Raw genomic sequence first — 20,441 nt, forward strand, 5'->3', positions numbered from 1 at the left:
ATCGGTGCTACTTATCATAAGAGGCGGAAGCCTTTGACCGTCGGCCGAGAAGGCCACCGAGCTCACCTGATCCAAGTTTGGTCAAAAGCTGGAGTTCAATCACCCTTTTGAGTACATCTAATTTGCCAACTCACCATCGTAGCTTTGCTTCGGATTTCACCACTTTAGCCTAGCGTTGTGGTGTGAAAAAAATGGAATAACGTTACAAGTTATTCTTCGGATAAATATTATGGGACCTAGGACTTAGAGGAATCGCTGTCTCCACATTATATTCACCACTTGGGTATGCACAATTTGCAAATAGGCCTGATGATGATCCTGGAATCTATACTCTTCAATTCTTTCTTGTAACGCCAAGAGACGCTAAGCTACCTTCGATCAAAGTCGAGAAGCCTTGCCGAGAGAAAAAGCGACCGCAAGAAGTCAAATTTGATTTATTTGCCAATTTCCTCGGTCTTCCATACCTATTATTCTGCATCTGCGTCCTGTTAACTTTCCGCCGACTACTTTCTCTGTCTCTCTCCCCTTCTTTTTTTTATTTTTATTTTTTATTTTAATTAAACTCTTCCGCCTTGCGACCTACATGCCGCTCTCCGACCTCGACACAGCGCGGCTGCTTCCCATTTTTTCTCTACTCACTGCGACGATCAGCAACCTCATCAGCCCTAATGGACGCAGATCTTTCGTTGAAGATGTGAAGTCGAACATACTGGCTTTCTCTCCATTCCGCTTTGGTGCAACCGCGACAGCACTCGTCCTCGAGTTGATCGGTTGCAGACTCCTGAATATCGCCGAAATACATGTCACTTTTGGGCGCCTCGCCGATGAAAATTCTTTACTTGATCTTGAGCTCGGATTCTGGTCTCGTTTCGCGCGGCGAGCTTTCCTCATAGGGGTAACACTCCCCCTGTACATGATGCTGCTAGCCTCTGCGAGTTATCGATGGATCCAAGCATTCGCGACTTTGTTAGTCGCTGAGGCCGTTCTGTCCGAAATTCTTATATTTTACCGGAGGACTTCATTTGAAGTTCGTAGAGACTGGCCTCACCGTGTACTGCTAGTGAAGTCCCTCGCCCTGTCGGATCATCTCAACCACGGCCATTTTGAGAACGAGAGCAAATCAGGTGAATTCGAGGAAAAAGAAGAGCACGAAAACATACCACCGCCGTCTGCTCTGGGAGATAATCTCTGCGATCGCGTACATCAGCTTCGGCCACCAGCGGCTGAGCCGGTTAAATTCGCCTCTCTAGAGAACACCCCTAAGCTAAAAAAGATTTTCGATCCAACTGTCCGGGCCCAGTGGACGTGTGGACACTGGCGCTGTCTCGTCTATATGGTTTTGCATGTCACTGTGCGAGCAGTCTCCTCATCATGGACAATCATCGAACTAGCGTCGACCTTCTGGATGCTTCACTGTGAACTGCAGCCTGTGACGCTCCGGGTTGCCGATAAGTTGTCGCAGAGTCATCTAGTCTATGGTTTGCTCTCTACGCTATACCAAGTGGGTGGTCTTTCACTCGTGGTCATCTTCGGTTACATTATCGCAGGATTGCTACTCAACCGTCTGCTCATGCCTCTGGTCACCCGTCTGGTCACCCGTCTGTCCAAAAAAAGTCGCGTCCTACAGGGGATACAGCAAAAATTCCAAGACCTTGCTGAAACCACTCCGATCACCTACAACGTTCTCAACTTCTTAAGGGCGAGTTTCTTAAGGGTAACGCTCACTCAAGGTTTTATGGTTTATTACTTCGGTCAAGCTCTAGCCCCGCTATACCGAAATTTCTCACCGGAAAAATTCTCATATATCATTGAGATCATAGCTATTCCAACCATTCAAGTTATGATATATTGGCTCGTGTGCATTGTGACTAGAACAGAGCAAGCACCCCAGGAGCTCGAATCTCACTTCAATGCTGGACAATCTTCGGGGCCGAATATAGCTACTGACAGCGACTGCAAAGGCGCCCAAAACCCAGTCGCTACCGATTCGCGCTCGACATCCTCCAATGAGGAAGAAAAAGTACCGAAAGATGGTTCCGTATCTTCTCGAACTATTAAAGAGTTTCGCTTGACGATAGTCCGATTGGCCACTCTCGTCTCTACCGCGACTATCTGGATTTTTTGTTTTCTTTAGATTGCAGAGCGGATACCCTCCATGCGAGGCGTTAGATTAGTCGCTCGGACTACTTTAGCTGGAGAATGTCAAATTGTCATTAGCTCTTCTGAGCGCAACTCTAAATCCAATTTCATGAATAACAAGGGAAATAGGAACACCACTATTCAAGAACTGTTCTTGATGCGACCTACTCAATCCTAGCACTAGGGTTCGAGAAATGATCGAAGAGTCTAGATGACGATACCGGTTTCCGGACACACTGTACAGAGCATAGTCCAACCACTAGGGCCACTAAGCCGTCATAGACGCCAGTTTTTGATTAACATCACGGCTAGACTTAAGGCACGTAGATGCACGGCCAAACTCGAGTTGCAGGCGAAAGCTAATAGATCTGCCACTTAAAATATAGGGAACAGGAGATTGTGTCAGAATCTGGGCATACGACAGTCCCACATGGACGTGTAAGTCACGAAGAAATAAATCTCTAATTCAGATAACGTTAAATCTGGGAATGCCTGACAATTTATGAGGGCCCACTAACTAATAAATGACTAATACATAATAGGAAATAGTTATTGATGAACGGTAAAATCTCTGTGTGACCTGTAGGAATTTCAATTCGTGATGATATAACCAATATACACGTGCTACAACATTGCCCTATCAAAAGATCCTGACATGTTTAGATCCCTGCAATTACCATCTCAAGTGGCTTGGAGGCTTTTATACATAACCTGCTGCCCTAAATTGAGCATTCTGCGCCTGAAATTGTGGGCACTCTGCCATAGTCAGCAAAACCACTAATGGGAGCGTCTATGACTATGCCCATGCTCCCTAAGTAATAGTGCTGGCCGTGGTTGGCAATATTTTATTGCAAAAGTGCAATTTCCAGAATGCTGTCTTGGCTACCTACCGGGGTGATCACAGACTTGATGTGCAGTCGGCGGTCGGCTTGCTCGAGAAGCGATTTCCATTCATGGAGAGTACGCTCTTTCGCATTGAACATGGTCAGCATTTGAAGATTCATAGCACTGGAATATGATTCAGTACTGGAAAATTCATAGAAGGGCTATTGCAGCGTACCTTCTCATCCAAAACTGCTCCGCACTGGTCTCTGCTGGCTCCACCATGACGGTGTCGCAAACAACTATTCTTGACGAAGGCTTCATTGCAGCGATCAAATGACGTAAAATAATGATGCAATATTTGTCAGGCCAGTCGTGTAGAATATGGCGGAGGATGTAGACGTCTGCTTGAACACGCTGTGGGGCGAAGAAATCGTGGTCTTGAAGGGTAACGCGGCTCTGCAAGTTTGCTGGGAGCGCCGCTGTATTAGTGTGCACAACTCCGGGCAGATCTTGTACTATGAAGTTTAAATGGTGGAACTGATTGGCCAATGCCACAGCCAAGGTACCATCGGCCCCTCCGACCTGGATGAATAGGTGATTGGTTAAGCAGCCACGTCGAATTTGGGGATTGAGAACATACATCGACTATTATCGCTCCCTCTGGAAGCTCGCTCCATTCGTAGTTCTCTACAACGAAGTTCGGGGATAATCCACCCCCAGTTGTCAAAGCTGACATGGCGAGACTGAAGCGATCTCTAGAAGCCTCATGACTAGCAAAATAATCAAATAAGCTCTTTCCATCTCCAACCGAAAGCGCGAATCCCGTCTCTCTGGGTTCACTGGCGCTTGGAAAGCGCTTCCAGGCCTCCAGGATACTTGGCTGCGCTGTCCATGCTTCATCAACGAAGTGACCAACTAAGGAATCGAGGCCGGGTTCCAACAAAAGTTTTGACAGCGCATTGTGGGTGACATAACCCGCAGCTGGCTCACAGAATATACCATTTGCGATAGCATGTTGCATCACGCTTCGTACCTGGCGTTCAGACAAAGAGGCGACCTCCGCAATGTTGGAATATTCTACTGACGTATTTAGAGGAACCATCTTCGCCAAGGAATATCGCTGAATCACCGCCAGGCAGAAATAATCTTGGAACTAGGACTTATTTAGAGGCTGTAAGTTTCTCCAGATCATTCACCTCTTTACTTACGCTAAAGGCAAGATGTAACATGGACTCTCTTGGGCCCAGGGCAAGGGAGGCAACTTTTCGCGCCTTATCAACTATATCGTACCGCATCTGCGCAAAATTTGCGTGGTCGGAGTCCATGAATGGATAGTCAGAGGGTCCGTCCACCCCCAGTGAAGGCCGGGGATGGTCATTTTGAGCAAGGGTAGATTCCAAAGTGGCCGTCAGCTCGTGTAGTTCAGTTGCGAGTGAGTGGAGTGAATCTTTTTCACAGTACATTGTGCATGTATCTCAAAGAACTATTCGAGAAGTGTAATTTGCAAAGTATAGCTATGTGAATTCTAGAACTACAACCATTTTAAATAACTCGTGGTGCTGCACGCGTTTAAAGTTCAATATTCATCCAAACAGTGGCGAGATCATTTGTAAGCTTGTCACTTGAGTAGATGATACATGGATAATTGGCCGGCATGATCGGTTCCACTTTCGGAATACGCGGTTCGATAAAGGCTAGAAGAGTTGGCGGCCAAGTGAATGAGTAATCTTCTAAAAGTGCTTATAGCGTTTCTCTGATGAGACCGTCCCACGTCACCAAGATATAGTTGTCAGAATAATGGCCCCCATGTGATTTGTCCAGCTGCCGCATCCTGACGCTTACTCATCTGGGAATTTCCCCATCAGGGAACTGTGCCCCGATGTGGCCAGATCTCACTGTGTAGAGTTTCCTGCTTCTCTACTATAAATATGGACATGTTAGCTAGACCTAAATACCATCGTTTTCAATCATTGTCACATGACACTATCTAGTAGATTTACTACTGGATACGCAAATTCCAGACTCCGACAATAGTGTCAAGCATGATATACTGCGAACTGACTAGCATTGAAGCTGTCCATTGAACATGTTGATTATCCACTGTGGGGCTCCGTTAAGAGACCCTCAGTTGACTGTTTTAGCGTGTTACGACGCTTTACGTCCGAATATACCTGGATTTACCCTACAAAACTAGTGTATGAATCAGTGGACGCTGAATCGGTCCATAGTGGTAAAATCCTTCTTTCTCATCTCGCCATATACTTTTAATGTTCAGACTGTCATGGGAAACCTCAATGCGATTTATCATTGAGCAACGCAGTCAGGAACACCGTAGTACATGCGATATATTATAAATCAATATCTTAACAACTAGTTACCATTTTATCCAAATTCGTACTGAGCCGATAGCTGTTGATAAGTCTTTTCAGCCGTATGTACCATTTTCAAAGAATCGATAAGCATAAAGCCGGGATAAAATATCCCCGTAGTCCCTTGTTGTTGACATATCAAGTTGTAACTTAACTTATCGCATTTAATATAGGGTTCCAGACTGCGCGGCTCCCGGCCCCGGATTATTCAACTCAGTCTTCTGATTAGTAGTCTACCACCGCTTGATGACGTGACTCCTCTTCGAACTGCGGGAACTGACAAGTTACAATTGATTAACCAATCTTAAAATCGGATGAAATAAAGTTTCGGCAAAGAGGTAAAATATAACTAATGACAATCAATGTTTTCTTTCTCTGGGTGGTTCCGGCATTCCCGATTCCAGAGTTGAATATACAGCAGCAGACAACTAAATAATCACCGGGAGCCGTTGAGTGAATTCACTCATGTACCCAGTTAGTTTCAAATCACAACCTTGCCTGAGAGCTCTCGGTCAGTTCTTTCTTTCCAAACCATGCCTCTTCTACAGTCGCAACATGAAGGGTTCACCTTCGCATATTTGTATAGCTTTGCCAACAACATTTTGCTAAATCCCATCTTCGCCATATCTGTTCTTATTGGTAGCTTGGCTATTTTGACCAACCAGCTAGTTTTCCCTTTCCTGACTAATAATTTCGACGTTGAGGCATCCAAACTTTCACTGAGTTTTGCTTTTCTGTTTGGTATTCTTTACAAATCCAACCAACTCCTCAGTCGCTTGGCCCTGAATAACTATGTGCGAGATCCTTCTTGGGACTGGACGCGGGAAATCGTGCTTGTCACGGGAGGTAGTAGTGGGATCGGGAAAGCGATCGTGCGACATTTTGCCGACAAATCTATCAAAGTTGTGATTCTCGACCAGCATCTCCCAGAGTTACCACCTTCCATCGGGGCTACTTTTTACAAGGTCGACATAACTTCATCGAAGGAGATTGGTGAAGCTGCTTTGAAAATTCGCCGGGAAGTGGGCGAGCCAACGGTATTAATCAACAACGCCGGCATTGGATCCAGTTCCTCAATTCTCGAGGAATCGGATGAGCAAACTATGCGCGTTTTGGAGACCAACCTTCTGGCGCATTTCAAACTCGTCAGAGAATTCCTGCCCTACATGATTGAACACAACCATGGGCATGTTGTCACGGTTGCTAGTATGGCGAGTTTTGCGTCTATGGTCAAAAATGCAAGCTATGCTGCTTCCAAAGCGGGAGTGCAAGCTTTTCATGAGAGCTTGGCACAGGAAGTTCATTCTCTACATCATGCCAGCAGAGTTCGAACGTCGTGAGTCAATCGAAGCTATGTTTCATGCGCTGAAAGCTAATTTAGTCAACAGTATTGTGCATCCCACTTGGGTGAGGACCCCACTAGTCGAAAGTATGGTGAATAGACAAGACTGGAACGCATACACCTTGGAACCTGAATCAGTAGCGAGCGCGATAACCTCTCAAGTCCTTCGGGGTGAAAGTGCTCAGTTGATTCTACCAGCTACATTTACTATTCTGACTGGCCTCAGAGGCTGGCCGAACTGGTTGCAGGAGCTAGTACGAGGGACACGAGTGCGTCTTTTACATCATCTAAAGTTGATTTAAAATGGGTTGTGAAAAGTTACCTGAATTCGTTTAAAGTGTAATTACAAGAATGGTATACTTGCTGTACTGACAATTTCGGAGACGCGGGTGAGCTCTTAATTCCACACAGTCCGTCCGAATCGACCGTTCAATATGATTTTGTGTGTCATTATTCGCCATGGACGCATCGTACGTGTTCACAACCCCCCCCCCCCCCCCCCCCCCTCTCTCCCCCCTCAATCCAATTGTATCACTCGTATCCCATCAAAACTCTCGATCTGCAATACAAGCAAACTATCAGGATCAATATGACGCGACCGAAAAGATACCCCAATGTAAGGCCCAGATTAATTACTGAGTCTGCCGACTTCAATACCGAGTACGCTGTTTGGTAGCACTGGCAGCCCCTACTCATAGGAGGCTACTCATAGGAAACAGACGGCTCTTCCAAGACCGATAGGCCATGGTGAAATTTGACAAGGCTCCCATGCTTGCTTTCGGGGAGTTGAACACTAAATATGGGAGTCAAAGAGTACATATAGCTGTGGTAGCCTCAGCAGTTGGATAGCCACTAGACTAGAATACGGATCCGCACTCGGCCTAGTGGGTCGTGCTTCAATATGGGGAACAGGAGATTGTTTGCTCTTTCCTGCGTCTCCGTTTTCCTTCGAATTTTGTGCTGACCACTGCTTCTCGGGATATCTGCAACAGCCAACTATTTGAGAGACCATTAAAGCAATAAATTGTAGCCGGACGCCAAACAGTTTTCGCGGGCGAAACACTGGGTAATACCCGAGCCCGACCTTGGTACTTCTTAGGGCAGAAGTGATCTATATAATCACGTGACGAGAAACATTGTGCTGACTCATTCTTGTAATCTGCCATCGCTGATTGGCCAATCCATCCCTCCCGCAAAACGCCAACTCGAATCCGCCCGAACTCCAAACCTCATCCTCCCGACCACCCTCCAGTTCCACACTCTCTGCCCGCGATGGCTTCCAAGCTCTTTTACGTCCCGCGGGTTGGCCGCCAGGTGCTACGCCAGGTTTCCGCCCAAAGCAGACCATTTTCGGCCGGTCCGCAACGGTTCAGCGAATCCCTTTCCGTGGTACGTTGGAGACTGCGTTGCTCGCACACCCACGAAACTGAGCCATTGAAGCACATGTTAACGATCCTGACAGCACCGCAACAATCCCACCAACAACCCGAGCATTCCCTTCAAGTTCTCCGAGCAGAACCTCAAACTCGCCGATGAGATCCTCAAGCGCTACCCGCCACAATACAAGAAGGCCGCTGTCATGCCACTTCTGGATCTGGGCCAGCGCCAGCACGGCTGGACCAGCATCAGTGTCATGAATGAGGTTGCGCGCATGCTTGAGATGCCTCCTATGCGTGTCTACGAGGTGGCCACCTTCTACACCATGTACAACCGGGAACCGGTCGGCAAGTTCTTTGTGCAGCTGTGCACTACGGTATCACTCCCTCAAATGTCTATTTCTCGCAGTGTGCTAATGTAGCAATTTTCGTTCAAGACCCCCTGCCAACTCGGCGGCTGCGGCAGTGACGCCATCGTCAAGGCCATCACGGAACACCTGGGCATCACCCCCGGCCACACGACTGAGGACGGCCTGTTCACCTTCATTGAAGTCGAGTGCCTGGGTGCCTGTGTCAATGCCCCTATGGTCCAGATTAACGACGACTACTACGAGGACCTGACCCCGGAGTCCATCAAGACCCTCCTCACAGCCCTCAAGGATTCCACGACCGCCACCGGTGCCAGCACCAAGATCCCCGCACCGGGCCCATTGACCGGGCGCGACACATGTGAGAACAGTGCCGGCCTGACAAACCTGAAGAACCCCGAGTGGAACCCGGAGACCATGATGCGGAAGGATGGTGCATTGGACGCGAAGGCTCAGCAATAGAGGGATGATGGAATTATAATTTGGGGGAGTTTGACACCGACACAAGCCTTGCACTTGGAAAATATACACTTACCGAACCCTGACCCCGGGAGTGTCGGGCTTTTGCCTTATCATGTACAGTACGTTGCTCTCCGCTGCTTTTTGGTCTGTCATGGGACCGAACAAAGCGTGATGCGAGTATCAATGGCAGATTTCCTTTGTTTTCAATACTTCAGACACCTGAGATTCTTTCCATGAACAGTAGTAGTATAGACACCCAACAACGAGCCCTCCAGCCCATTGTAAACCATGAAAATCAAAACCCGGTTAAGATCATCGATATCCCCGTTCATCCATCTCCAATTCCCTGTCATCTGTCTCCAGATCGAAAGTAAATTGAAAATATCAGATCACAGTCGAACATCAAATGGCTCGCCTCCACATCGAACAACACCCTCAGCTTCGCTCTCGGCCGGAGACACCCATTCCAACGCGCCACGGCGCTCAACCAGGATCTTGCCCTCTCGTTCCTGCATAACGTTCACATCGACGGTCATCTTCATCAAAAGATGATACACGTGCACTGTCCGCGTCTGCCCATAGCGTCGTGCTCGTCCAATGGCCTGGGTCATCCCGGCGTTCCATTCCTGTTGAGTTGAAACGAGGAGAGGCGAGAGGAAGACGACGTGGTTCGCGCATTGAAGATTCCTAGGAAGTGTCAGTAAATAAACGGTTTGGATTGTGATCGGAGAAGAGAGCGGAATACATACAATCCAGCAGCCATCGAACTACCCAGCCGAAGAATAAGCACCTTAGGCCGAGCATGCTGCTTCCCCGTGCTCTTTCCGCCATTCAGCTTGATGAACTCATTAATTGGGCCCATATTTCCAGCCCGTGCCATGCGATGTTCAATGCCAGTGGCTTTAAGCGCACGAGAGACGACTGGCATCAGATCCTCGAACTGCACAAAGACGAGCACCAGTTCGTTGTCGGGAACTTGCTGAAGTATCTCAACCAGTTTTTCAATCTTGCTGTCTCTCTCAGAACTGCTCTTCCCGCCCTCGACGCTAGATCCGTGGACGATTTTGCTTTGCTTTGCGGATCCATCGCACCCGGGGACCAGACACTGGCGCTCCTTCTCGGGGATTTTGTCGATGCAGTCTTCGCAGAGGAGATGACCACAGGATGTTAAAAGTCCCACTTTGGTGATGCTGTTTTGCTGAGTATTACATTTGCAGCATGATATTGCCATACCTGCGGTCTGTAGGTTCACGATGGCTTCCGAGAAGCGGATATCACGCTCGATTTGAACAATCAGCTTCAAGGTAGAAATAATGTTAACCGCCAGTGTTTTCATCACGGCTCCCACATTTTGAGAATGAGGTTGTGACTTGGAACCGGCAGTAAGGCCGCTGGAGGTGAGCTTGGCTCTCTTGCTGGAGCGCCCTCCAGGCAAGCTGCCGTTGCCCTTGGGGCTCCCCGCCTTTTCTTTCGTATTAGCTTTTGCCGAAGGCTTCTTGGCTTTTTTGGATGCTTTTGCCAATCGCTCTTCCATTTCCGTCGTGACACCTTTGCCGTCCTCACTTCCCGCCCAGTCAGCATATGAAGCGAAGCAACAGTTGATAAGCTCGTAGACTGCCGTGGTTGTATCCAGATCCCCAATGTTGTCGACATGAATTCCCTGTAACCAGTTGTTCCAAGCACTTGACTGCAACTCCCACCGACGGGTGGTCAACGCGGCCTGCTTTACGAGACCCTCCAATTTGCCATAATTCTTCGTCTTCGTCTGTCTCTGAGTCTTCAGTCGACTTTTGTATGCTTCGACATCCCATGGGTTATTTTGCAGCTTTGTGGATGCACAACATTTGATGAGAGCTTCCAGCGGAGCTTTGCTGCTGCTCAATATCTCATTCAAACGGGAAATTACGCGATCGTTGTTAGGATTTCTGATTTTGCGATGCCGGCCATTCTGTTTCAGGAGTGCATTAAACAATGTTTGATAGGTTTGCTGCTCCATCGGGGACTGGTTTATTGGGACAAGATGTATCTCTGTGGCGATGTGGTCAATTTCCGCAATATTTTGTCTTGCAAATTGATCCAGGAACCTTTGCGCAATCTGTCGTCTATTGCAGTACCAAGCATCAGAACGACGAGGCTGGTACGTTTGAAAAGCCTCCGCTGCGGTGTAGCTCTTGCGAATGGATTTCAGTCGGCTGTTCTGCGTGGGCACATCTCCGTCATCATCCACGCCCAAATAGATATCCAGGAACCGGGCAATGCTCTTGATGTCGGCGAATTCGCGCATAGCCGGTGTGCCGGATAGAATCCATTTAGATCGTGAATGCAACGACAAGATAGAACTCAGTCTTTCTTCGCAGATGTATGTGTACTCGTCAATGACAATCCGGTTGAAACTGAAGAGGTGCAGGAATGGATACCGCATTTCGCGCCAATCATGATCTTTCCCGGTCGTTGGAATGTTGAATATTTCCCGGTCGTCTCGTACCCTAGGTATGGTGTTGCTGTCAGGTACTTGGTCGCGTTTTCTTTTTGTACCCTTCTTCTGAGACTTCTCAGAGAAGCGCTCTGTAACCTCCCCTTTACAGGCCTTCTCCAAGCAATTTCCACTGTCCATTGGCTTGTCATCTGGTGTTTGATCGCCACCGGCGCTTGCTTCTGTCTCTTGCTGGGCACGTGTGAAGCCCTTGCCCCGAACTCGGCGTGAAGGCATATAGGTATACCCAGCTTGGCTCTCTTCGACCCGCGCGCGCCGTGTCTGAACCTCCCGAAGATATTCCTCAGGCCCGTCAGAGGTCAAAGTGCCACACAATTCCTTGAGAGCATCTCGAGCATCTTGAAACCAGTTATCAAAGTTGCGGCCTGCCTTTGCAGGAGGCTCTGGAGTGCCTGTAAACTGCTGCAAAGTTTCATAGTACACGTTGCTGCTGAACACTTTCCAAGCCACGACGATGATGTCGCCGCGTTGGATGTCTTGAATGCTGAGTTTGCGAAGTTTTCCAACACCCTGAATGGTCAGCACTGTGTGCTGCTTCCCGAGAAATTTCTTAATTTCGGACTGCCACTGCTCGAAAACATTGTCTGGAACTACGATCAGGGTTGCGTGAGTGGGGATCAACCCAGAAACCTCCAATGAGAGCGAGCGGTCTTTTTGGAACTGCGCATCAATAAGGCCAAGAATGATTGCCGTTTTGCCATATCCCACTTCGTCGGCGAGTACGCCTCCCCGGACAATTCTGGGGATAGCTGCCCTCACTTCCGCCCGCCACGGCATCAGAGAGAGCACAGCCTCTTCTGTTTCCTCCTCCAGGAACGGGGTCACACCATCCTCCTCTTGAGAAATCATCCACGCTAACGACTGCAGCTGCTCCTTCCTCAACTTCTCTCTGAAGTGAGGCGGCTGTGAGCAGGGGGTGTCGTCTTGATTGCTCTTCAGAGTAAAATCAGATGTCTTCAGCTTGGCCAGGTCAAAGGCATCGGGAATGAGTCGCCAGTGAAGACTGACGCCGTCATTTGGCCCAGTACCAACGAGCTTACCGTAAGCCTGATGAGCGAGTGTCTGTACATTGAGAGTGAACCGAAATTCACTCTCACTGTCACGCTCACCTTGCCTGAAGACCAGGAATGGAGACGGCTTCGACTTGACAGCTCGCTCATAGGCGCCTGCCTCTTTCGGGTTCTCGTACGGCACAATGACATTTTTCTGGTCTCTGCCCCACAAGATGCTGGGCTTTGGTGGATGGCAGGACGAGCACGCTGTTTCTTCCATGCGTGGTAAGTTATCCCAGCCAATTATCTGATTCCAGTCTTGGAACTCCCTCCATCCGGAAATCTTCTGGACCAACCAGACGAAATTCTTCAAAGTGGCGGCAGAATCCGCAGAGTCCAAGGCTCTCCAATTGGTGTCTTGTTCTTCATGTTTGGAGGTTGCTGCTGGTACAGACAGCGTGACCAATGTTGTGTAACTTTCGTGGCAATCTTTGCTTCCAATTGAAACTTGGACTCCGGGTTTCAGACTTTTGCAGATAATCGGGCCACTAACAAATTTTTCCAATCTAGCATCTGATACTTTGGCCCAGCGTCGGGAAAACGCGTTGGCATTTGCCACAGTACTGGTCATATTCCATGCTCTCCAGGAGGGCTCCAACTCCGCAATGGTAATGCGACTGTTGTATCCGGGGATACGATCATGCTCAAGAGAAAAGACACAGCGATCTCCATCAGGGTTGCCGTGTTTGGTGGGGTCGAGAAAAAGGTAAATGGCTGGGCAGTCTCCAGTAGCAGCCTTCTTGTGCAGAGATCCAAGTGCCGTGCCACAATCAGGAAGATACTCGTATTCGCCCCGAATATCCACATCCCAGTGCCTGGCGTCTTCCTCTTCTCCGCCAATCGTGAGACGGCTCCAGGTTTTGGAGTTCAAATACCTGTTTGTCTGTAGCCCACACTCAGCCTGGAATGTCTTGACTTGGCTCCCGCTGCCTGCAAATTTGAGAGTGAACTTTGTGCTAAAGGGAGAATAGATCTCCCAGTCGCCTTCAGTAAGCGATTTATGCTGGGGTGTCATTCTTGCTATTGGCTGGTCAAGCATTTCTCTGATAAGACTCTGGGACGGTGCTGATGCGGGTGGGTTCGCAAAGTAGAGCCATTGTAAACCAGTGCTGCTGATTATGAGACTCAGACTAGAAGTTGCATGTCTGCCTTTGTAGAGGACTTTCCAGACCCCTCCTCGTGTAATGTCAAAGAAGCGGAGCTCTTCACCAAGTACAGTTTTGATAATTTCCGTGAAGTTCTGCCACTCAGCGCCCTTCACGCATTCCGGCTTGTAATTTGCGAATTTTTCAAAAGCCATATTAGAGAGGCCGGTGAGCTTGAGCCTCATCGGCAACAGGTCCTTCAGATATGTAATAAAACCCGACGGCTCGCTGCGCGAAAGTGGAAGAGGTTCATACGAGTGAGAAGGATTTCCGGAACATGAGCTGCAGGCGGTATGATTGCAAAGTCCGCATTTGACGATGCTCTTCCTGATGGTAGACTGCTTTTCGCATGTGCAATATCTTGCACTTCTAGTAGCTCGAGCTTGGAGATCAACATGGTCGACTGTATGGACTTGGGCGTCCTCCAGGCTAGTCTGCGTGGTATCATAGCCATCCTGAGGGATGAAAGATGCCTTTACCACATTATCATGGTAGTCCTTCGAATCATTGCCTCTTTCCAGGACATTGTAGCCGACGAGCAGCGCCGCAAGAATGGCAACCCCAACACAAGTGGAACTCATCGCGTTCCCGGCCAGGTCTTGCAGTTCACGCTGTGATTCTCTCGTAAGACTGATTCTGTCCAACGGCAATCCTTGCAGTGCTAGGGCCTCAAGACCGGTAAGTGGCGCGCCACGGGTAGTGAGAAAAGGCATACCACTAGGCGTGAGGCAGCCGATAATTCCGAAACCTTTTGACTCGCCGCCACGATCAACACCCTGGGACAACTCAATCCATCGCCTGTATCTTCGTCAGACATGTTCCTTGTAAGTTAGCAGGATGAGCCTACTCCTTGAAATTCATATCGTAATCCCAGGTCACGATCTTTCGCAAGAAGTTGATATCAAGGGTATCCCAAACTCTCTCCGCCTGCGAGTTTATGTAGGTATGCCAATAGAAATCGGGTGGGTGACAGACAAAGCTGCCAGGCTGTGATCGCGTAATTGGTCGCTGGTTTCCAACATCATGCTCGTTGCGATGTCGCTGGTGACGGACCTTGTATCTCTCCCAAGCGACCTCAGCCCGGACAGCCGTGGCATTTAGACGAGTACTCATGTCTTTTTCAATACGTTCCAGTCGTCTATCGTCTTCACCAAGAAGAAACATACCTGCTGGGGAGCTGGCTGGGCGTGTGAACTTGGAAAGCAGCTCTTTCCATCGGGCCCCAAGATGGAGATAGCGAATGGCATCGTCCTCAGTGTCATTCTGCACCCCAATTTTCCGGAGGCGGGCCTTGTCGATGCAGACCATGTACCCACGCTCGCGAGTCTGAGGAATATAGTACGCCTTTGTGTCGATAGCAGCCCATGTCGCGAAGTAGTCGATCGACTGCCACTTGTGAGCGATTTCGGCCCAGGGAGCGCTCCTGACATTTTCTTGGATGACCAGGGCAGGTCGATATTTCTGGGCGTAATCCAGCATGCCCTTGAATGTACTTCCAGACTCTCCACCATCTTCAAGTGATTTCTGCTGTGAGTTGAGGTTGGAAAAATCGACACAAGCGGTTCCAGCGACTAGGAGGTCTGGGTTTCCGGGGATCTTTCCCAGCGATCCGTATGCGGTTTCCCTGGATAATCATCAGTCGATGTTATGTATGAGATAGTAAGCAATCACTTACGCCTCTGCATTTCCGAGCTCCCGGATATCACGGAAGAGGATGGGAGGGTGGAAGTTCCGTTCAATGTACGCTTGCTTGAATGGAACGATCTCGCAGCTGAAAAGATGTTTAACACGGAGTTGGCCCGCTCCAGGAAGGGAGGCCAGGCCTTTTGACTGGTCAGTTATGAAAATTCAAAGCTAGGACCGACCACCGAACTCAAAACATCAGACTTACCATTCTGGATCATCTCCAAGGCCAGAAGCGGGCTCTCGGTCCCCGAGCACATCGTAGCCACGCGCAGTGGTCTTCCTGCCAGGTGGTTGAGGACAGCAGCAAGACCCTGCTTGATAGCATTTTCCGCGAGGTCGTTGAAGATATCTTTCAATTCGTGCATGGGCGGCAAGTTGCGAGCGAGATAGCGACCAGGCTCGAGCAGCTGTGCCCTCCGCACCTCAGGAATTTCACTTCCATTGCTGATACAACCAAGTTGAGTTTGCTTCGATCTTTCGAACTGACCTGCCCCCTTCAGCTGCTTGTTGGTTGCCTTGCTATTTGGCAGCATGGCGTTTGAGGGACTTTCTACTTGAGGGTTTGAGGGAAGGCCGTGGGGAAAGTGTTTGAAACAAGAGAAGAGGAAAGAATATGGGTAATTTCCTAGAGGCCAGGAGGCCTTGAGCCTCTTTCGAGGCTGATAAGGCTGAACAAAAAGTATTGTATGGATTGTATCAACTAGGGCACGAAGTGTCACGTGGATAGAAGAGGGTGGAGCGGAAGGAAGGAGTGATGGGTGGAGTGGGTGCGCGGAGCGGAAAACAAAACAGAAGTACGTGTTGACGTGTTTGGGAAAGGTGCGGAAGAGGCAGCGACGCTGCAATCTGTTTCCTGGGGCGGCTTCCGTATTAATTCTCTTGCACGTTCCTCTTACTCTACACTCTAGATTCCTGCCTATTGCGTTGTTTGGAAGATACAAACTATTCTAGCTGTTCACATAATCTTGACGTTAAGCACATCCTCTTTCATGCACTATAGGGAATCTAGAAAACCTGGTAAGGCGTAGCATATATTCCTACGGAAGGAGAACAAGAAAATGCTTACACCATCGAAAAAAGACCTTTAAATCTTATAGGAATACACATTCAGCATTGAAAAAATATGCAAAGTATTGGAAAAAATAACTCCTGTTGCGCCGACCCTCCGCCTGTTCAAGGAGCAATCAAAAGAAAGATCCACCATAGCAGTGGTATCATCCGAAAAGAATAGAATATGACCCGAGGGAACGGAGATAATACCAGGTCAAGCCACTAATTACCGCATACCACCCTGCATGAGCTGCTGACGCAGCAGCATGATCTGACTGCGTTCCATAGGAGGCAGAGCATCAATAGCCGACTGCGGCATGCCGAGGACTTGTTGCAGAAGCTCTTCCTGATTAGGGATTTGAGCCTGCGCTGCACCTTGCGAAGGTGGTGGAGCGAAGGGGCTTCCGGCAACCGGCGGAGTACCAATCTGGCCACCATATTGCTGAAACTGCTGTTGGGGCGGTGGAGGCGCGGCCGCAGCGGGCTGGGCGGCCTGCTCGACGATAGAGCCCAGGAGCTGGTACTCGACCAGGTTCATGAGCAGCAGGGCCTGGAAGATGGCATAGGCGAGCTGGGGCGCTTGACGCAGGAGTTCCGTTGCGCGGGCAGGATCCGTTTGTGCGAGGGACTTCATTTGTGTAAGGACATCGAGGAGTTGGTTTGGAGGGAGGGATGCGAGCGTGTGCGAGATGGCGTTGGGGCAGTCGAGGTGCGGTGGCAGTTCCACACCTGGAGGAAGGGGTGGGAGCAGCGACGACCCGGGAACCGGCTGCGGTACTGGCGCAGGATCTTGAAATTGTGGTTGCGTTTGGTCAGAGTAGTCCGGCGGCATGGAGTCCTTCTCATTGTTGTGCGGCCAGTCCACGCGAATCTTGCGGCCCATGATCTCGTAGTCGTTCAAATTGCGCACGGCGGACGCGGCAGCATCGGCGTCCGCGAAGTCGGCAAACCCATATCCTTTGGGCTTGCCGGTTTCCGGATTCATCATCAAGCGGAACTTGGTGACGATGCCAGCGGTGCTCAGGATGTCCTTGACTTGTTCCTCGGTGAGGTCTGAGGTAATTTGTTAGCTCATTATGTACAAGGACAAACAGCATTGTTGTGAACGAACTGTAGGGGATATTTCCCAAGAAGACACTCTTCCCTGTTCGGTCGGGCGCCATTTTTGCGATGGTGGAGGGCACTCGAGAGCAAGAGAAGGATGGCGATGAAGAGCGAAGGTGAGCAAAACGCGGAAGATTCTGCCGGACTTTGGTCCACCGCCTTCAGGTCACTTCGTCCAGCTCTTCCATCTCCGTCAACCCGTCCGCATCCCCATTCACCCTCTCTTTTCCACACTCTACCGTCCCATCATGTCTCAAAATCAACGGGAGGCCTGGGAACGCCTGCAGATGATGCTGCAGCAGCGCAAGGGTGGCTTTGGTGGCGGGTTTCCATCCGGCGGCGGCCGAGGCGGCCTGGGAGTGGGAGCCATCGTGTTGGTCGGCTTGGGAGCCTGGGCTGTGTCAAATTCTCTCTTCAACGGTATGCTTGCCATGCATTGTGTGATGGCAAGATTGCTAATAGACTGTCTAGTGGATGGTGGTCACCGCGCCATCAAGTACTCCCGACTAGGTGGTGTGAAGAAGGAAATCTACAACGAAGGTAAGCATCCGCCTCCTCCCTCGGGTGATTTCATTTCTCACGCGGTCTGTGACATTAGGAACCCACTTCCGCATTCCCTGGGTCGAAACTCCCATTATCTACGACGTCCGCGCCAAGCCTCGCAACATCCCTTCTCTGACCGGCACCAAGGACCTACAGATGGTGAACATCACTTGCCGTGTCCTGTCGAGACCTCGTATAGACGCCCTTCCGCAGATCTACCGGACTCTGGGCCAGGACTTTGATGAGCGCGTGCTGCCGTCGATTGTCAACGAGGTGCTGAAGAGCGTGGTTGCTCAGTTCAACGCCAGCCAGCTGATCACACAGCGTGAAAATGTTGCCCGTCTGGTCCGTGAGAACCTGGCTCGTCGCGCCGCGCGTTTTAACATCTCTCTGGACGATGTTTCCCTGACGGTATGTCACACCATAACAACCATTGACCACTACTGACTTTCATTACCTCCAGCACTTGACCTTCTCCCCCGAATTCACCGCCGCTGTTGAAGCCAAGCAAGTAGCTCAGCAGGATGCCCAACGTGCTGCTTTCGTGGTCGACAAGGCCCGCCAGGAGAAGCAGGCCTTTATCGTGCGCGCCCAGGGTGAGGCTCGCTCTGCGGAGCTGATCGGCGACGCGATCAAGAAGAGTAAGAGCTACGTTGAGCTGCGCAAGATCGAGAACGCCCGCCAGATTGCCACGATCTTGCAGGAGAGCGGAGGCAAGAACAAGCTGTACCTGGACACCCAGGGTCTGGGACTGAATGTGAACGCGAACACCGAGGAGAAATAAGAAGTCCAAAATTAATGGCTGGCGCTGAACGCGCGGACTGTGGAATATCTATCTGTATAAATAGTTGGTTTCAGGAGCATTCGAATGCACTTTGTCTCTTCTCTCCATCTTTCCGGATTCTTTCATTGTATGCGGGGACGAAGGCGGCGAGCGTAATGGATTGCAGAAATATATTTTCTTCTCCGCCACAACCACTACCAGCTACATCACCCACGGTCGCTGAGCCAGTAAGTCTAAGGACAATAAGAATACACAGTCGCAAGCCCGGAACTAACTTATCCTTCAGATCCGCCACCATGCCCGACGCAACCCCCAACACAGACGACCTGCAAATCAGTTTCCAGCAAGTTGACGTCGATCTCGACGTACAAGAAATCCTCCTCGCCGCCTCCCAACACGACATCCCAAAGCTCCGCCGGCTTGTCCGCACTCAATCCGCGCTCCCAGATGCCGCGAACGTCAAAGACCCCGAAACGGGATACTCGCCTCTCCACGCCGCGATCGCAGCATGCGAGTCTGAGACAGAGGAAGAGGAGACGAGAGTAAATGGCGCCAATGGTGCCACCAATGGTGCTGCTGCGGGTGATGACAGGGCTGAGATCGTGCAGTCTGGCGTGGAGACGGTCAAGTTCTTGTTGCAGGAGGGTGCTATTTGGAATGACCTGGATAACAACGACGAGACGCCGGGCTGCTTGGCGCGCAGAATCGGGGTGCAGCAGCTGTACGAGCTTCTTGTTGATGCGGGAGTTCGAGCGGAATTGCTGCTGAATCGGTTAGATGGGTATGAGGCGCTGTCTGATGGGGAGGACGAGGATGGTGACCAGCAAGAAGAAGAAGAAGGCCAAAAAGAGACAGAAACACAAGAGGAAGATGAAACGGCACCGGAGCTGGTTGAAGCCACTGCGGAAACTATTACAGAAGTTCCTACAACAACCGAAACCAGCAACCCCAGCGTGACGAACCCGCGCTATCTGGACTCCCACCTCAACATCAACAACGAGCGGATCTTAGACTCAGACCAGAACGGAGTAATGATGAGCTGGGAGAGCGAGATCATGCGCAAATCCGCCACAGCACTACTCCCGGCGCCAGGCCTCAAAGTGCTAAACATTGGGCACGGGATGGGAATCGTGGACGGATTCCTGCAGGACCGCTCACCAGCTTCGCACCACATCGTCGAAGCGCACAGCGACGTCGTCGCAGCGATGAAGCAAAAAGGATGGGACTCCAAGCCCGGCGTGGTGATCCACGAGGGCCGTTGGCAGGATATTCTGCCGGAACTGGTGATGCAGGGCGAGACCTTTGACGCGATCTACTACGATACCTTTGCAGAGTCGTATGGTGATTTCAGGGAGTTTTTCTCGGAGCAGGTCATCGGCTTGCTGGAGCAGGGTGGGAACTGGGGGTTCTTTAATGGGATGGGTGCTGATCGGCAGATCTCATATGATGTGTATCAGAAAGTGGTGGAGATGGACTTGTTCGAGGCTGGGTTTGAGGTCAATTGGGAGGAGATCCCTGTGCCGAAGCTGGAGGGCGAATGGGAAGGTGTGCGGAGGGCGTATTGGGTTGTGGATAATTATCGGCTGCCGCTGTGTCGGTTTATGGACTGATGGAGATAGAATATACCACGCGAATGGTGTGCAATGCAATGAATCGATATGCTTCATCTTGCGACCAGAAATTATGACGTACCGCTCTATAC

General features: G+C 50.1%; 8 protein-coding genes across 8 annotated transcripts; 5 read left to right on the forward strand and 3 right to left on the reverse strand.

The window, feature by feature from the left end:
• Positions 1-583: 583 nt before the first annotated feature.
• N7510_008294 (uncharacterized protein) lies at positions 584-2,134 on the forward strand (the record flags this gene model as incomplete). The annotated part of the gene is made up of 1 exon (XM_056980219.1): positions 584-2,134. The coding sequence occupies one exon, from the start codon at positions 584-586 to the stop codon at positions 2,132-2,134; it is 1,551 nt and encodes a 516-aa protein (XP_056830428.1).
• Positions 2,135-2,984: 850 nt separating this feature from the next.
• On the reverse strand, positions 2,985-4,427 carry N7510_008295 (S-adenosyl-L-methionine-dependent methyltransferase; the record flags this gene model as incomplete). The annotated part of the gene is made up of 4 exons (XM_056980220.1): positions 2,985-3,147; positions 3,200-3,546; positions 3,605-4,117; positions 4,173-4,427. The coding sequence occupies 4 exons, from the start codon at positions 4,425-4,427 to the stop codon at positions 2,985-2,987; spliced, it is 1,278 nt and encodes a 425-aa protein (XP_056830429.1).
• Positions 4,428-5,866: 1,439 nt separating this feature from the next.
• Positions 5,867-6,673, forward strand: N7510_008296 (uncharacterized protein; the record flags this gene model as incomplete). The annotated part of the gene is made up of 1 exon (XM_056980221.1): positions 5,867-6,673. One exon carries the CDS (start codon positions 5,867-5,869, stop codon positions 6,671-6,673), a length of 807 nt encoding a protein of 268 aa, XP_056830430.1.
• A 1,274-nt stretch (positions 6,674-7,947) lies between these two features.
• N7510_008297 (complex I 24 kDa subunit family protein) lies at positions 7,948-8,881 on the forward strand (the record flags this gene model as incomplete). The annotated part of the gene is made up of 3 exons (XM_056980222.1): positions 7,948-8,064; positions 8,138-8,428; positions 8,489-8,881. 3 exons carry the CDS (start codon positions 7,948-7,950, stop codon positions 8,879-8,881), a joined length of 801 nt encoding a protein of 266 aa, XP_056830431.1.
• Positions 8,882-9,270: 389 nt separating this feature from the next.
• On the reverse strand, positions 9,271-15,791 carry N7510_008298 (putative SNF2 family helicase; the record flags this gene model as incomplete). The annotated part of the gene is made up of 5 exons (XM_056980223.1): positions 9,271-9,568; positions 9,631-14,370; positions 14,420-15,196; positions 15,248-15,395; positions 15,464-15,791. 5 exons carry the CDS (start codon positions 15,789-15,791, stop codon positions 9,271-9,273), a joined length of 6,291 nt encoding a protein of 2,096 aa, XP_056830432.1.
• Positions 15,792-16,534: 743 nt separating this feature from the next.
• Positions 16,535-17,471, reverse strand: N7510_008299 (putative polyadenylation factor subunit CstF64; the record flags this gene model as incomplete). The annotated part of the gene is made up of 2 exons (XM_056980224.1): positions 16,535-17,361; positions 17,420-17,471. 2 exons carry the CDS (start codon positions 17,469-17,471, stop codon positions 16,535-16,537), a joined length of 879 nt encoding a protein of 292 aa, XP_056830433.1.
• A 189-nt stretch (positions 17,472-17,660) lies between these two features.
• N7510_008300 (prohibitin subunit PHB2) lies at positions 17,661-18,739 on the forward strand (the record flags this gene model as incomplete). Its single annotated transcript, XM_056980225.1, has 4 exons — positions 17,661-17,832; positions 17,884-17,952; positions 18,011-18,366; positions 18,419-18,739. 4 exons carry the CDS (start codon positions 17,661-17,663, stop codon positions 18,737-18,739), a joined length of 918 nt encoding a protein of 305 aa, XP_056830434.1.
• Positions 18,740-19,035: 296 nt separating this feature from the next.
• rmt2 (protein-arginine N5-methyltransferase) lies at positions 19,036-20,349 on the forward strand (the record flags this gene model as incomplete). The annotated part of the gene is made up of 1 exon (XM_056980226.1): positions 19,036-20,349. One exon carries the CDS (start codon positions 19,036-19,038, stop codon positions 20,347-20,349), a length of 1,314 nt encoding a protein of 437 aa, XP_056830435.1.
• Positions 20,350-20,441: the final 92 nt, after the last annotated feature.

Source organism: Penicillium lagena (assembly GCF_028827675.1).
Source record: "Penicillium lagena strain IBT 129212 chromosome Unknown utg000006l_segment0_segment0, whole genome shotgun sequence".
In the NCBI taxonomy this organism is placed as follows: Eukaryota; Fungi; Ascomycota; class Eurotiomycetes; order Eurotiales; family Aspergillaceae; genus Penicillium; species Penicillium lagena.